This window comes from Xenopus tropicalis, chromosome 5 (genome assembly GCF_000004195.4).
Source record: "Xenopus tropicalis strain Nigerian chromosome 5, UCB_Xtro_10.0, whole genome shotgun sequence".
Lineage (NCBI taxonomy): Eukaryota > Metazoa > Chordata > Amphibia > Anura > Pipidae > Xenopus > Xenopus tropicalis.
Genome location: NC_030681.2, coordinates 135,290,125 through 135,303,605, shown reverse-complemented (window position 1 = coordinate 135,303,605; position 13,481 = coordinate 135,290,125). Strand labels below are relative to the sequence as shown.

At 40.9% G+C, this 13,481-nt stretch overlaps 1 protein-coding gene and 7 non-coding genes across 11 annotated transcripts; all 8 read right to left on the bottom strand.

The window, feature by feature from the left end:
* Positions 1–2,614: 2,614 nt before the first annotated feature.
* Positions 2,615–13,453, bottom strand: rps7 (ribosomal protein S7). Of its 4 annotated transcripts, none has more exons than XM_012962679.3 (7): positions 13,362–13,453; positions 11,940–12,021; positions 10,829–10,900; positions 10,125–10,268; positions 8,053–8,117; positions 3,725–3,878; positions 2,615–2,728 (listed from the first exon to the last, which is right to left on the bottom strand). In XM_012962679.3, exons 2-7 carry the CDS (start codon positions 12,012–12,014, stop codon positions 2,651–2,653), a joined length of 588 nt encoding a protein of 195 aa, XP_012818133.1. In that variant the 5' UTR covers positions 12,015–12,021; positions 13,362–13,453; the 3' UTR covers positions 2,615–2,650. The 4 variants fall into 4 exon arrangements, with proteins under 4 accessions (XP_012818133.1, XP_012818134.1, XP_012818135.1 ...); XM_012962680.3 differs by having other exon boundaries at positions 13,249–13,418; XM_012962681.3 differs by having other exon boundaries at positions 3,728–3,878; positions 13,249–13,418.
* Positions 2,847–3,068, bottom strand: LOC116411263. Its single transcript, XR_004223011.1, has one exon. It is a non-coding gene; the product is annotated as a small nucleolar RNA SNORA73 family (small nucleolar RNA).
* Positions 6,862–7,083, bottom strand: LOC116411264. The gene has a single exon (XR_004223012.1). It is a non-coding gene; the product is annotated as a small nucleolar RNA SNORA73 family (small nucleolar RNA).
* Positions 8,720–8,941, bottom strand: LOC116411262. The gene has a single exon (XR_004223010.1). It is a non-coding gene; the product is annotated as a small nucleolar RNA SNORA73 family (small nucleolar RNA).
* Positions 10,462–10,683, bottom strand: LOC116411259. Its single transcript, XR_004223007.1, has one exon. It is a non-coding gene; the product is annotated as a small nucleolar RNA SNORA73 family (small nucleolar RNA).
* On the bottom strand, positions 11,055–11,276 carry LOC116411261. The gene has a single exon (XR_004223009.1). It is a non-coding gene; the product is annotated as a small nucleolar RNA SNORA73 family (small nucleolar RNA).
* Positions 11,277–11,395, bottom strand: LOC116411265. Its single transcript, XR_004223013.1, has one exon. It is a non-coding gene; the product is annotated as a small nucleolar RNA SNORA73 family (small nucleolar RNA).
* LOC116411260 lies at positions 12,295–12,516 on the bottom strand. Its single transcript, XR_004223008.1, has one exon. It is a non-coding gene; the product is annotated as a small nucleolar RNA SNORA73 family (small nucleolar RNA).
* Positions 13,454–13,481: the final 28 nt, after the last annotated feature.

The following is a 13,481-nucleotide window of genomic DNA, read 5'->3' as shown; positions in this document are numbered from 1 at the left end:
ATTTTTTTTTTGTTTGATGCCAGAGTTCGCAAACTTTGCAGTCAGTCACTGCGTGACTTTGTACCCAAGGTTAGAAAAAGTGGGCGGGGCTGACAAAAGCCAATCACATTTCTTTCATTGTTTTCAGTGGGAAAATTTTAATTGCTGCCATTCTCACATGTTTAATGTCAGGGTCCCCAAACTTTGCAAAGTTTGTCACTGGGTGACTATGTTCCAAGTTTAGAAAAGTGGGTGGGGCCAATAACAACCAATTAGATTTCACCTATAGACTTCATATGTTTAAATTTAAACTGCTGCCATTCTTTAAATATTAATACTAAGGTCCCCAAACTTTGCAGTGTTAGTCACCTGGTAACTGCAGTTCAGTTAGAAAAAGTGGGTGGAGCCAACAACAGCCAATCAGATTTTTATTGATTTTCAATGGGGAAATTCAACCTGCTGCCATTCTCACAGTATTAACACCAGGGTCACTAGGGAACTGCATTTTTAGGTTTTAAAAAGTGGGTGAAGCCACCAACAGCCAATCAGACTTCTCCTATTGAATTTTCTTGGTTTATATTTAAAATGTTGCTTTGCTCACACTATTTACGTCAGGGTTCCCAAACAAGTGGGAGGAGCCACCAACAGCCAATCCATTTCCACCCATTAGATTTCATTGGTTTATATTTAAACTGATGCCATTATTTAAATATTAACTCCAGGGTTGTTAAAGTTTCCAGAGTTAGTCACTGGGTATTTGCCATTCAAAGTTAGAAAAAAAAGTGGGCGGAGCCACCAACAGCCAATAACATTTCATCTATTTACTTTCAATGGTGAAGTGTAAAATGCTGTCAGCCTCACAATTTTTATGCCTGAGTCACCAAAATTTGGAAAGTTGGTCACTGGGGAACTGCAGTTCAAAAATAGGAAAAGTGGGTTGGGCCACTAACAGCCATTCAGATTTCATCCATTGAATTTTATTGGTTTAAATTTAAAATGCTGCCATTCTCACACTATTTATGCCAGGGTGCCCACTGTTTGTTACTGGGTGACTTCGACTCAAGGTTAGAAAAAGTGGGCAGAGCCACCAACCACCAATCGCAATTCACCTATTGACTTTTATTGGTTTAAATTTTAATTGCTGCCGTTCTTTAACTATTAATGCTAGGGCCCCTAAACTTCGCAGAGTTAGTCACTGGGTAACTGCAGTTCCAGGTTAGAAAAAGGGGTGGTGCCACCAACCGCCAATCAGATGTCACTTGTTGACTTTCAGTGGGGAGATTTAAGTTGCTGCCATTCAGACACTATTAAAACCAGGGTCCCCAAACGTTGCACAGTGGTTTTTACTGTATAACTGTGGCCCAAGGTTAGAGAAAGTGGGCCGAGTCCAATCAGTGACTTCATGTTTTTCAACCCAACATGAAATTTGTTCTCAAACTTCCCTTTCTAGTTATTATTATTATTATTATTATTATTATTAAAACATAGCTTGCCAATATATTTTATACCAGGAAGGTCTCAGTTTCTCAAATAATGTTTAAAAGTCCTGCCGTAGATTCCATTGTTCTCAGTAGGTACTCATCAACAGGTAACAGGCCCCGTGCTGGCTTTACACATTTCCAAATTCAAGTACAAATAACCCGGAGAGTACACATATTCTCAGTGAAAGTGTAATTTTATTGAGACATCTCAACACAGATGTCTGAGATGTTCTCAGTGAAAGTGTAATTTTGAGATGTGTACTCTCCGGGTTATTTGTACTTGAATTAGGTCTCAGATTCCTTCCATCTTTTAATATGTCTGCTTTAAATAAGACTAATTGCAGCAAATAGTTGCAAGTTGCCTAAAGACGAGAAAAATTTGTAAATGACTTCTCCTGAAAGTGCTAATGCCTTCAAGGTTTCTGCCCTTCCTGCCTTGATATTAATTGTCTGTTTGAGTAACCAGTCATTTGGCTTCGAGTGACTCATGCATTTTCAACTAGTATCGCCTCTTGTAGGGGGTCTTAATGACTGCATAAGGACCAGTCTCTAGAACAGGGGTCCCCAACCAACCTTTTTTTACTTTACTTGTGAGCCACACTCAGATTTGAAAGGTGCAGAGGAACAAAACAATTGTGCGAAAATGTTTTGACCACACCCATTTTTGTTACCACACCCCTAAATACTAGTTCCATTTTAGACAATTTGGCAGGTTATGTAAATTTTGAATACATTTCCAGATGCATTGGGGTCTTGTTTTATGAGTTATTACAGTTTTGCATCTTAAAGTGCAGTTTTACATTTTTAGCAAGTCTTAGTTCCAAGAGACCTGTTTAGCTTTTTAGTTACAATTGTGCCTAAGTGAAGGGGTTGAGTATTCTGGGATCTCTGCCAAAAGCTACTTATCTAATTAAGTTTGAGAAACTTTGTATCTTTGTTGGCCTTCGGTGCAGAAGATCAAAAGGGAAATGAGGGACTTTTCAGTAAGAATTTTGGACAGAAAGCTGAGCTGTCAAAATCAGGACTGCCCCACAAAAATCGGGAAAGTTGGAAGGTATGTAAAGGAAAATAAATCTTGCCCATATGCTAAACCTCTTGAACAATGGATTGGTATAGAACAAAGCTAGATGGTAGAAAACACAAAGACAAACTTGTAACAAGAAGTACTTTTTATTATGCAATCCTGCACATTACAGCTGGAACTCTGGGAATTCAAAGACCACATCTTTGCCTGTGAGTTTCTTGTACACACCAGAAAATGTTTCCACCTGTAGAAACAGAACAGTTACATGAAATTTCATAGAGAAGTCGGTATACAAAACATACACCCCCCACTGGTAATCTTTTCTGCAAATAAGCTACTAAGTTAAGTACTTCTTGGAATCTGTGTGTACCCTGCATGGTTTGTCTCCCCAGTCACTGCCCGAGGGCTCTGGGAAGCTATAGGAATATACAGGATGCTGCCCACACCAGCCTAATGGCCGGGGACATGCTTGCTCTCCAACGTTGTGGAAGGGGATTATACATCACTGCGCCTCACAGGGCGATGCTCCCATTCGCCACCTGGACAGAGCCCACAAGAGCAACCTTATGGGATATCCACGTTGGGATATTCTAATACATGGACAACGCAAAACTTCCCCTTCAAAAATTAACCAGCATTTAAATTGCTCTATACTAGATAAAAGCAGACCAAGGTTTACACAGACAGCAATGTGCTGCCCCACTAATAATTAAAGGAGCCCACCTGAAATTAAAAGGAGCCTGTCACTCACAAATAATCTGTATAATAAAAGTCCTTTAAAACAAACATGAAAAACAATTTTTTTTTTTTTTAACCAAACACCCATACACATTAAAAATTCAGAGCTGTCATATATTGCCTGCACCGTTTCTGGCACAGAGGTGGAGCAATAAATAACACTCATTTTGTGCAGATCGCTAAGCCACATACATACACCAAAATAAAGACTTATTTACTCGGGCCCTTCTACTATTCATCCTTCAAAATGTTGCAGTTACTAAGGCGTATGCCCTAGCAACCACAGTCTAAATGCAGAACAAAAAAAACAGAAACTGCCAAAATGTATAGAATAGTATGTAAATGCATATTATAGCAATGTCTACAACATACTAGAAGGTAATTTAAGGTGCATATTAGCCCTTTTAAAGTAGCATATCAACTTATGTCCCTGAAACTGCAGATGGATTCTAACGGCACTAAAGCTTGCTTTAAGGATAGCGCAGCACTAGTTTGAAACTACTACCTTGTGTTCAACATTATTCTGTTGTGCCTTGTCCAAATGGACCTTGATAAGCCGACTGCCGTCCAGTTTGACACGGATTCTCTTGCCCACAATTTCACTTGGGTAAACCAAGTCTTCTAGAATGGCATCATGTACTGCAGTCAGAGTGCGACTGAAAGAAGAATGTTTTATAACTGTTATTCCTAGCCTGCATATACATTCTAACAGATAAATACAATTTACGATTATTTTCACAAAATGTAGCCGGAAAACCTACACACTAGGAAATCCAATTGTTGTACCGAAGTGCAGACCCAGTTAATAACCCTTTATGTGCGTCTGAGGTTCATTGTTAAACCTAGGCATTTGCACTTGTCAATTGACTTCATGCTTTTGAATGACTGAGGGCTAAAAATATTTCAAAACTATAAGCATGAATGGGACATAGCATTTGTGATGTTAGCCCTGATTGATTGTATTCTTCATTTATATAATAAAGGTATGAGGATCTATTACCCACAACGCTTTCAACCTGGGATCTTTCCATAAATTGGATCTGCATAGATAGTCTACCTAAAGCACTGAAAGATAAAAAATGCAATAGGATTATGCTGCTGCTAGTTTGAATTTGTGCTGCTTAGTCATGATCGAGTTTAACTATTCTACTACAGAGAAAAAGGAAATTAAAAATTACAATTGTTTGTGTTAAACAACAGGAGATTGCCTTTCTGTCAGAGGCTTCTGGATATCAGGGTTACGAGATAAGAAACCCCCATACCTGTATATACACAAAAGTGTTATCTACAGCCACCAGCAAGGTCTGAACAGGGTAATTTTTTCTCATGTGGTTTTGCTAGTGCTTACACCAGCTGGCGCAAGGAGGGAGTAAATATTTTGGAAGAGCTCACATAAAGAACATTATTTCATAGCAATTAGTTTACATTCAAAAGAAATTTAGATAGAAAAACAAGTTAATGTAACATTACTCAGAGCGCTCGAAGTGAAGTGCTTAGATTTTTTTCCCCCTCGTTTCCAAGATATTAGGTTGTGAAGAGCCAATGTGAATTTGATTTAACAGTGCCACCTGCTGTTCATTACAACAGACTAGCTACAGGGGCCAAAAAATAAATGTAGTGAGAAACATGTCGCTGCTCTCCTTAGAGCGGACCTGACAAACATCAAATAATTATTAACTTATTTAAAAGTATCAAAATATTCTGCAGTGATGTGCAGTCAGATGACTTCTGCTTTCAACATTTCATTTAAGCAGAGCAACATCACAAGACATTCATTCTCTCACTAACTAAAGGTAATTCAGCCAACAGCAGCCAGTTAGCCAAAATGACCAGCAGATGGCACTGTTTCATACAGGTAGAGCAGTGATCCCCGACCTATTCAGGGGCAACATGTTGCTTGCCAACCCCTTGGATGTTGCTCCCAGTGGCGTCAAAGCAGGTACTTATTTTTGAATTTCTGGTTAGGAGGCAAGTTTTGGTTGCATAAAAACGCAGTGTAATTGCCAAACAGAGCCTCCTATTGGCTGCCAGTCCACATAGGGGCTACCAAATAGCCAATTATAGGCTCTCATTGGCACCACCAGGAACTTTTCTCATGGTTGTGTTGCTCTCCCAAACTTTTTCCATTTGAATGTGGCTCATTGGTATAAAAGGTTGAGGATCCCTGAGGTAGAGGATCTATTATCTGGAATACTAAGGGCCTGGGTTTTTTCAGATAAGGGATCTTTCTGTATATCAGATCACCACACATTAAAGCTGGCCATACACGCACTGATATTATCATACGAAAATATTCGGTGCGTGTATGGCAAGTCGGCGAGTCGACTGTTATCGCAGGAGGCTGCTGTTATTGGTCGACTCGATGATCGGGCCAGTTAAAAGATTTTGATCGGGCACCATAGAAGGCGCCTGACCAAAATCTGCCTGGAGCGCTGAATCGGCAGAAGGAGGTAGAAATCCTATTGTTTCTACCTCCTTATCTGCCGTTTCAGCCCTGAATGGTTTGTGGCTGATTGTACGATCTTTCGAGCGACCAAAGATCGCAAATGGCCACGTGTGTGGCCACCTTTAGTCTGCTTTAAAAAAGAAAAAAATTAAACAAACCCAGGACTGTTTGCCACCAATATGGTTTAATTACCAATGAGTACAAGGTACTATTCTTACAAAGAAAAGGGAAATCATTTTTAAAAATGTCCTTTTTATTAAAATTATTTGCTCAAAATGAACTCCAGGGGAGCCTTGCTGTAATTAGGAGCTTTCAGAATGACAAGTTTCCAGAAAAAGGATCTCATACATTAGCCGTTTATTAATTTCTTATAGCTGGAAAACTACAAAAAAAATCAATTGCTGAAGTGCTTAAATATGCTCTGAGCAATTTTTACATTTTGAAAAGTTAGCATTTCCTCTAAGGCTGCAACACAAGAGTAACAACTGTGTCACTGGTGATTTTTCTAAAATGATGGGGATGCATTTGATGCTGAATATTCAATATATGCATTAATGGTTACCAATGAATACTATGGAGAGGAAGCACAGACTGTGCTGTTGCAGTTGAACACACCACAAAAAGAAAAGTTGCAGATGTTTAACTGTGGGACAAAAAATATTTTTGACTATTAAACCTTTACATATACAGAATGCTCGGGTCTTTTCGCAATTTAGATCCTTATACTTTAAGTCTACTAAAAAATCAATAAAAAAAATTAATCCCAATAGGATTGTTTTACATCCAATAAGGATTAATATCTAAGTTGGGATCAAATACAAGGTACTGTTATTTTCCTAGAGAAAAACGAAATCAATTTTAAAAATCTGAATTATTTGATTAAAATGGAGTCTAGGGGGGACAGGTTTTCTGTAATTCGGAGCTTTCTGGATACTGTACCTCTAACATTTGATTAGGCAATAATCGTTTAAATGCACAAAACGAACAAAATGCAACTGTAACTGGTCCCGCCAATATATAACAATGCAATTTCCTGATTCTACACCCATTTTCTGGTCCCCTAAGAGTAAAATGGGGGTTCTAATGCAAATGCATGAACCCTTATAAACCCTAAAGACAGAACTCAGTTTAGGATGCTTAATGGGACTGTCAACTTACCTTAGCAAAATAAAATAAACACTTTAGAGAAATAGTTTTGTACCCTGCATGGTTTGTCTCCCCAGTCACTGCCCGAGGGCTCTGGGAAGCTATAGGAATATACAGGATGCTGCCCACACCAGCCTAATGGCCGGGGACATGCTTGCTCTCCAACGTTGTGGAAGGGGATTATACATCACTGCGCCTCACAGGGCGATGCTCCCATGCGCCACCTGGACAGAGCCCACAAGAACAAGCCCATGGGATATCCACGTTGGGTGCTAAGCTCATAGAACACATGTAGAAATAAAATACACTGCTACTTCTATCTGGGCACTATTGATTTAACACTTTGTTCAAACATGAGTTCAGTGAATAGGGCTTGTGCATTTGTTTTAACCATTTTTCATGATTAAAACAAAAGTATGTTTTTGTAAACTGAAGCTATTCTACGTTTGGCCCTTGCAAGGAAGATAAATATATTCTTAGTGCATACAAAGTAGCTCCAATTCCCCCATTTAGCTCAATAAACCATTGATTTTTCTTGATTGAAACGGGTAAAAAAGTATGTGGCATCACACTCAGAATTCACATACTGCCCATTTAAGAACCTGATATTCTCCCTGGTAATCAAGAAACAGGTCTACAGTGCCAGAGACAAATAGGTATGGGATCAGTTATTCTGAAACCCCTAGTCAAGAAAGCTCCAGTTACGAAATAACCAGCTGCCATAGACTTAATTTTAATCAAATAATTTAAGTTTTAAAAAAATAATTTCCTTTTTCTCAGGACATTGTAGTTAATTTCAACTAAGATAATTCATCCTCATTGAGGCAAACAATACTGGGTTTATTTAATGTTTAATTATTTTCTTTGTTAGACTTCAGGCATGGAGATCAAAATTATGGACAGCCCCCTTATCCAGAAGAACTCAGGTCCCAAACATTCTGGATAACAGGTCCCCCTACCTGTACTGTGTAACTACTTACGGACTTCTACACATGAACATACAACTTTTATATCCCTGAAGTTATAGTTGCCCATATAAGACTGTAAAGTCTGCCAAAACAGTCCCTTAACACAGAAGAGCTCCAAAAATTGGGCTGAATGATTGGATAACATGGTACTATGGTCAATGGCAAACATCTTTGGGCAAAATAATACAAAATCTGACCAACCACAACTGAATACCCTTGGCCAGCACAAAGTTTAAGTAGGGTTTTCAGGTTCCTATGGCAGGTACATACCTTCTGGGACGCTTCTGCTTGTTTTTCGTGCGGCTTTTTCTTGTTGGCTTGGGGAGAATCCTTCTCTGTAAGAACAGATGTTTGATTGAGGTTAACAGCACAAAGTAGCCTTTACACACAAACAGTTTAAAGGAGAAGGAAAGGTACAATAAATGGGGGTGTGCCAAATGTTAGGTAACCCCCAGTGATTATAATCACTTATACCCCCAGGGCCCCACACCAGCCCAGGGAAGCTGCGAGAGCAATCCTCTTCCTTCTGTCTTCCCTACGCTTGCGCAGTAGAGTAAAAAGCTGAACTTAAACCAAGAACCCGACTTTCACTCTACTGCACATGTATCAGCCCCAGGATCGGGAAGAAAGATGACAGGAGCACCAAAACAGGGTATAAGGTAAGTGATTACAATCACTGGGGGTGCCTAACTATGACACCCCCAGTGATTTTACCTTATAATATCTTACAACACAGGTTAAAAAAAAACACAAATACTGTCCCCCCTTAATGCCAACCCTATGCCACGTGTTTACCAGCAAGGAAAAAAAAAACCCTGAGACAAAAAACTGGCTAAGTAATTTTGCTTGCAGCACAGCTACCCAAAATGAAGTTTTTACATAAATCTAACATATTAACTTCTAATTCTCTTTATAAAAATGTTTTAGGGAAATGCTATAATGTACCCTGCATGGTTTGTCTCCCCAGTCACTGCCCGAGGGCTCTGGGAAGCTATAGGAATATACAGGATGCTGCCCACACCAGCCTAAAGGCCGAGGACATGCTTGCTCTCCAACGTTGTGGAAGGGGATTATACATCACTGCGCCTCACAGGGCGATGCTCCCATTCGCCACCAGGACAGAGCCCACAAGAGCAACCTTATGGGATATCCACGTTGGATCAGATTTACATTAAGGTGGTTATTTAGAGGTAAGATAGTAAACTATTACTAAAGAAAGCTGTCTAGACAGGTCTCATAAGCCTTTACTAGACACAATATACAAGAACAGTGTTTCTGGGTCACTTGTGTGCATATGGCAATATATAAAATGAACAGGCGGGCTTAGTCTGTATAAGCTGCAGTATATAATAAAGATATATGGTATACGCATTGCCCACGCTGCCTATACCATTGCTCTAGTAACCTGGCATACTTCAAAATGAGTCTGTCCAGCCATCTGGAGAACATAAAATGCTTCTGCAATGATCCCATGACAACATCATGATCAGGGAAACACTGCTTTCTTCTTTTATTAGTTAGAGGAGCAAGTATACCCTCTACTCAATGAGTACAATGAATAGGACTTGAGATGAATGTACCATTTGCCTATTGTTTTAACATGAAAGATCTACGGTTTGTGATCTCTCTTGTGAAACAGGGTTAATTGTGAAAACTGATGCTGAGCTATGTTTGGTCCATGTGGAGGTAATTAGACTACTGCTGCACAGATAAGCAGGGGTCCATTATGCATTGAGAAAATCCATGCACTGGGCCAAACATGGAGTATCTTTAATTTCCCCGTCTGCTACATTGTTAAATATATATTTTTTTGCGATTAAAAAAAAAAAGCAACAAGTTCAGCCCCTTAAGTCGACTAGATAACCCTAATTAAAAGATAACCTAAGGAGGAAGAATGCATTCCTCCAGCTCTCATTTTCTATAATTCTGGGTGACCAAACAACTAAGGGTTCACAGTTCAGTGTATAAATGATTTTCCCCTGCTGCATGGGGCTCATTACCCAAGGTATCAGTTTGTCAATTATTTACAGTGCTGCAAAATAAGACAGTGCTTTATATACTGGTAATAATAACACTCCAGCTAGTGACTCAAGGAAGAACCTTATACCTATAAAGAACACTTACAGACCTAAACGGTCCAACACTACATCATGTTAACTCAGATTGTAACTCCTAAAATCAGTGGCCTGTAAGCGACCTAAACATGCTGGTGGAATTTCTGCAGTGGATCAATCACACAGCATAGCCCTGGCAGGATACATAAAGGTACATCTATACATATAAGCAAACCGAGAGCACAATGTAGTTACTGTGCATTTACCGCACAGCTTCACTCCACTCACCTGAGCAATGAAGACAACATGTTTGCCACTAAATTTCTTCTCCAACTCGCGCACTAGCCTTACTTGGATCTTCTGGAAAGATTTCAGCTGAGGAACTGGAACAAAGATGATAATTGCTTTTCTACCACCTCCAACTTCTATTTCCTGAAGAAACGAAACATGGCCTTAGTGCTAAATACAGAGAGACATGCAGCAAAACCCAAACCATCTACTGGAAACTATTTGCTTTTACATCCTAAAATAATTTGGGCAACCACATGCATTTTATGGCAAAACAACTTACAGGTGCTATATGTACTATTAAAGGGACATTCCAACACCGGGAGCACAAGGAATCAAATGTATCCTGCATGGTTTGTCTCCCCAATCACTGCCCGAGGGCTCTGGGAAGCTATAGGAATATACAGGATGCTGCCCACACCAGCCTAAAGGCCGGGGACATGCTTGCTCTCCAACGTTGTGGAAGGGGATTATACATCATTACACCTTAAGGCGCTATGCTCCCATACGCCACCTGGACAGAGCCCAAGAGAGCAACCTCGAGGGATGTCCACGTTGGGTAACAAAAAAAATAACCTATTCAATTTATAACACAATACATAATTAGCTCTACCAGTACAATTAGCTGTACATAATCATTAAAGCTAAACATTAAGAGGTGCCCATAGGCAAAGTGCTACATCAGGCATTTAGTACAACAATACCTTTGCAGCTGTGATGTTAAGTTCCCTTAACTGAGCTTTAAGGTCAGAGTTCATTTCCAGCTCCAAGAGAGCCTATAGAATAAAGAGAAACCATCAGAGTTTGGTTAATGACAAGACACTGTTTTTAAGAATCTACTGCATGAACTTTATTATAGTGTTTTACACCCAACTACAGCAGAGATTTCCAGCAAACAAGAGACCTTTAGATGTCTTACTAAGCTGAAACAAATGTATCCTGCATGGTTTGTCTCCCCAGTCACTGCCCGAGGGCTCTGGGAAGCTATAGGAATATACAGGATGCTGCCCACACCAGCCTAATGGCCGGGGACATGCTTGCTCTCCAACGTTGTGGAAGGGGATTATACATCACTGCGCCTCACAGGGCGATGCTCCCATACGCCACCTGGACAGAGCCCACAAGAACAAACTCATGAGTTATCCACGTTGGTTTTACATCAGTCAATGTTGTGGAAGGGGATTATACATCACTGAACCAGAAAGCACTACGCTCCCATGCGCCACTTGGACAGAGCCCGTGAGAGCAGCCTCACAGGATATCCACATTGAATCACTAAACCAAATTACAATTACTGAATATAAAGACTGACTACAGGGCCTGTAAAATGGGTCACCATTTTAACAACCCTACCAGTCTAAAATGCTTTCAATTTTAGTCAGTCTTCATTATTTTTTATGAAAAATCTGGAAAGTTACTTTTGGGGTTAAACTCTAAATATAGCATATTATTGCCAAAAAACTTTTCAAAGAGATAAGCAGAATTTTTTTGATTCATCCTCCAAGGCCACACAATGCGTTCTCTTAGCGAATGAAAAAAAACAATGATGCCGCCTGGGATCAGCCTGTCACACAGCATGGCTTTCGATCAAAACATATCAAGTGTATTTTCTGGCCAAAGTACCTCCTTTTGGCACAGACAGGTGGATCCCATTTGTGCTGGTTACTACATACATGTGGGTTCACTTATGTCCCACGTCAGAAAAAAAGACGAAATGTGCAATATTTGAATTATGGTCTGTGCAACTCTCTGCCTGTAGACCATTATTATTAATATTACGGCTGTAATACTACGTGATTGGGTTTTTTTACGTACCTGGGAAATACCCGACTCAAACTCGTCTGGCTTTTCGCCATTCGGCTTTACTATCTTAGCGCTTGTGCTGAACATGGCCTTTCTGGAAACAAAACACAAGTTTGTCAGTTTTCAGCATTGTAATCAGCAGTACAGTTATAACTCCCATCAGGTTAATAACATCTCACACACTATCGCTGCCAATCCCACCAAGGACAGAGGATTTCTGGGTACAATAGTTAAACCCTCATCCAACGACTTTGGTTATATCACGCATTCTACAGAAAAATGCATGAATTTATGGCAGAAGCGCACAAGGCTTTTGGGCATTAGAATTCAAGATACAAAAGCCTATACTGTGCTCAGAGATTAACCATAATGTACCCTGTATGGTTTGTCTCCCCAGTCACTGCCCGAGGGCTCTGGGAAGCTATAGGAATATACAGGATGCTGCCCACACCAGCCTAAAGGCCGGGGACATGCTTGCTCTCCAACGTTGTGGAAGGGGATTATACATCACTGCGCCACACAGGGCGATGCTCCCATACGCCACCAGGACAGAGCCCACAAGAACAAACTCATGGGATATCCACGTTGGTTTTACATTAGTCCTTTCCCCAGCAGAGCTTACAATCTAAGATCCCTATCACATTCACACACCAGGGTCAATAATGGGCCAGTAAACCCATGTGCATGTAGCTGGGGCATAGGAGGGAACAGTACTGTCTCTGGGTTTCACCCTGATATTAGGAGATCCTGCAAACTCTAAACCCCCCAGTGCCATAAGGCAGCAATGTTAGCCACTGTGCCGCCATGCTGCCCATTATAATGGAACATGCAATTTGCCCATCTCTCCCCCAAGCACGTTACTATAAGGTGCAGGCCCCAATCTCAGCTCTAAGGTGATGGCTAACCTACCCATTTCCCCATGCTTTCAGGATCACACACACAAGGGGGTGGGTTGGTGAGTAGAGCTAATGGCTAAGGAGAGTACCAAGGCAGAGAGCAGTATGGCACTTTACATCTTCATTAATACAAACTAGGCAGCCACTTACAGCCTTCCCTATGCATTAGCCATGATTTAAGTCATATACCTTGTACATATATTGTATTTAACTCACTTACAGCAACAGCCATATGATTCTGTATATATACCCGCTAACATACGCATATACTGCCAAACACTAACACGCCGATATCATGTGCTCTGCCTCCCAGAAGCCCCCTCGCTGCCCCACAGCCCGCATCATTCCCCGGCCACCGGCAGCAATGTTCTACTATCCGGAGCAATCCTTCCCCCTGACGGCTTGTGGCGCCCAGCCGCGCGTACCACACTCGAGGAGAGACCTTGCGCTGCCATCATTTGCGCCCATTTCATCGCTCAAGTGAAAGGGTAGTTAGATTAAAAGAAACACGAAAGTCCGCAGCCTCTGCCGCACTCACCGTCCTGTCTCAGTGACGGCCTAGGAAGAGGGCGAAATCCCGCGAGAGCGGCCCAGATCTCGGCTGAGCGCAAGGGAGGATGGGTAATATTGATCGACGCTCCGCCCCATAAGTCGCTTA

Bases quoted from the DNA above. Each gene is read 5' to 3' on its own strand.
- rps7 (XM_012962679.3), bottom strand. From the start codon at position 12,014: ATGTTCAGCACAAGCGCTAAGATAGTAAAGCCGAATGGCGAAAAGCCA. The intron at 10,269-10,828 runs GTATTGTTGTAC...TCGTTTCTTCAG, and splicing joins TTAACATCACAGCTGCAAAG to GAAATAGAAGTTGGAGGTGG. The intron at 8,118-10,124 runs GTGAGTGGAGTG...CTGTTCTTACAG, and splicing joins ATGTTGTCTTCATTGCTCAG to AGAAGGATTCTCCCCAAGCC.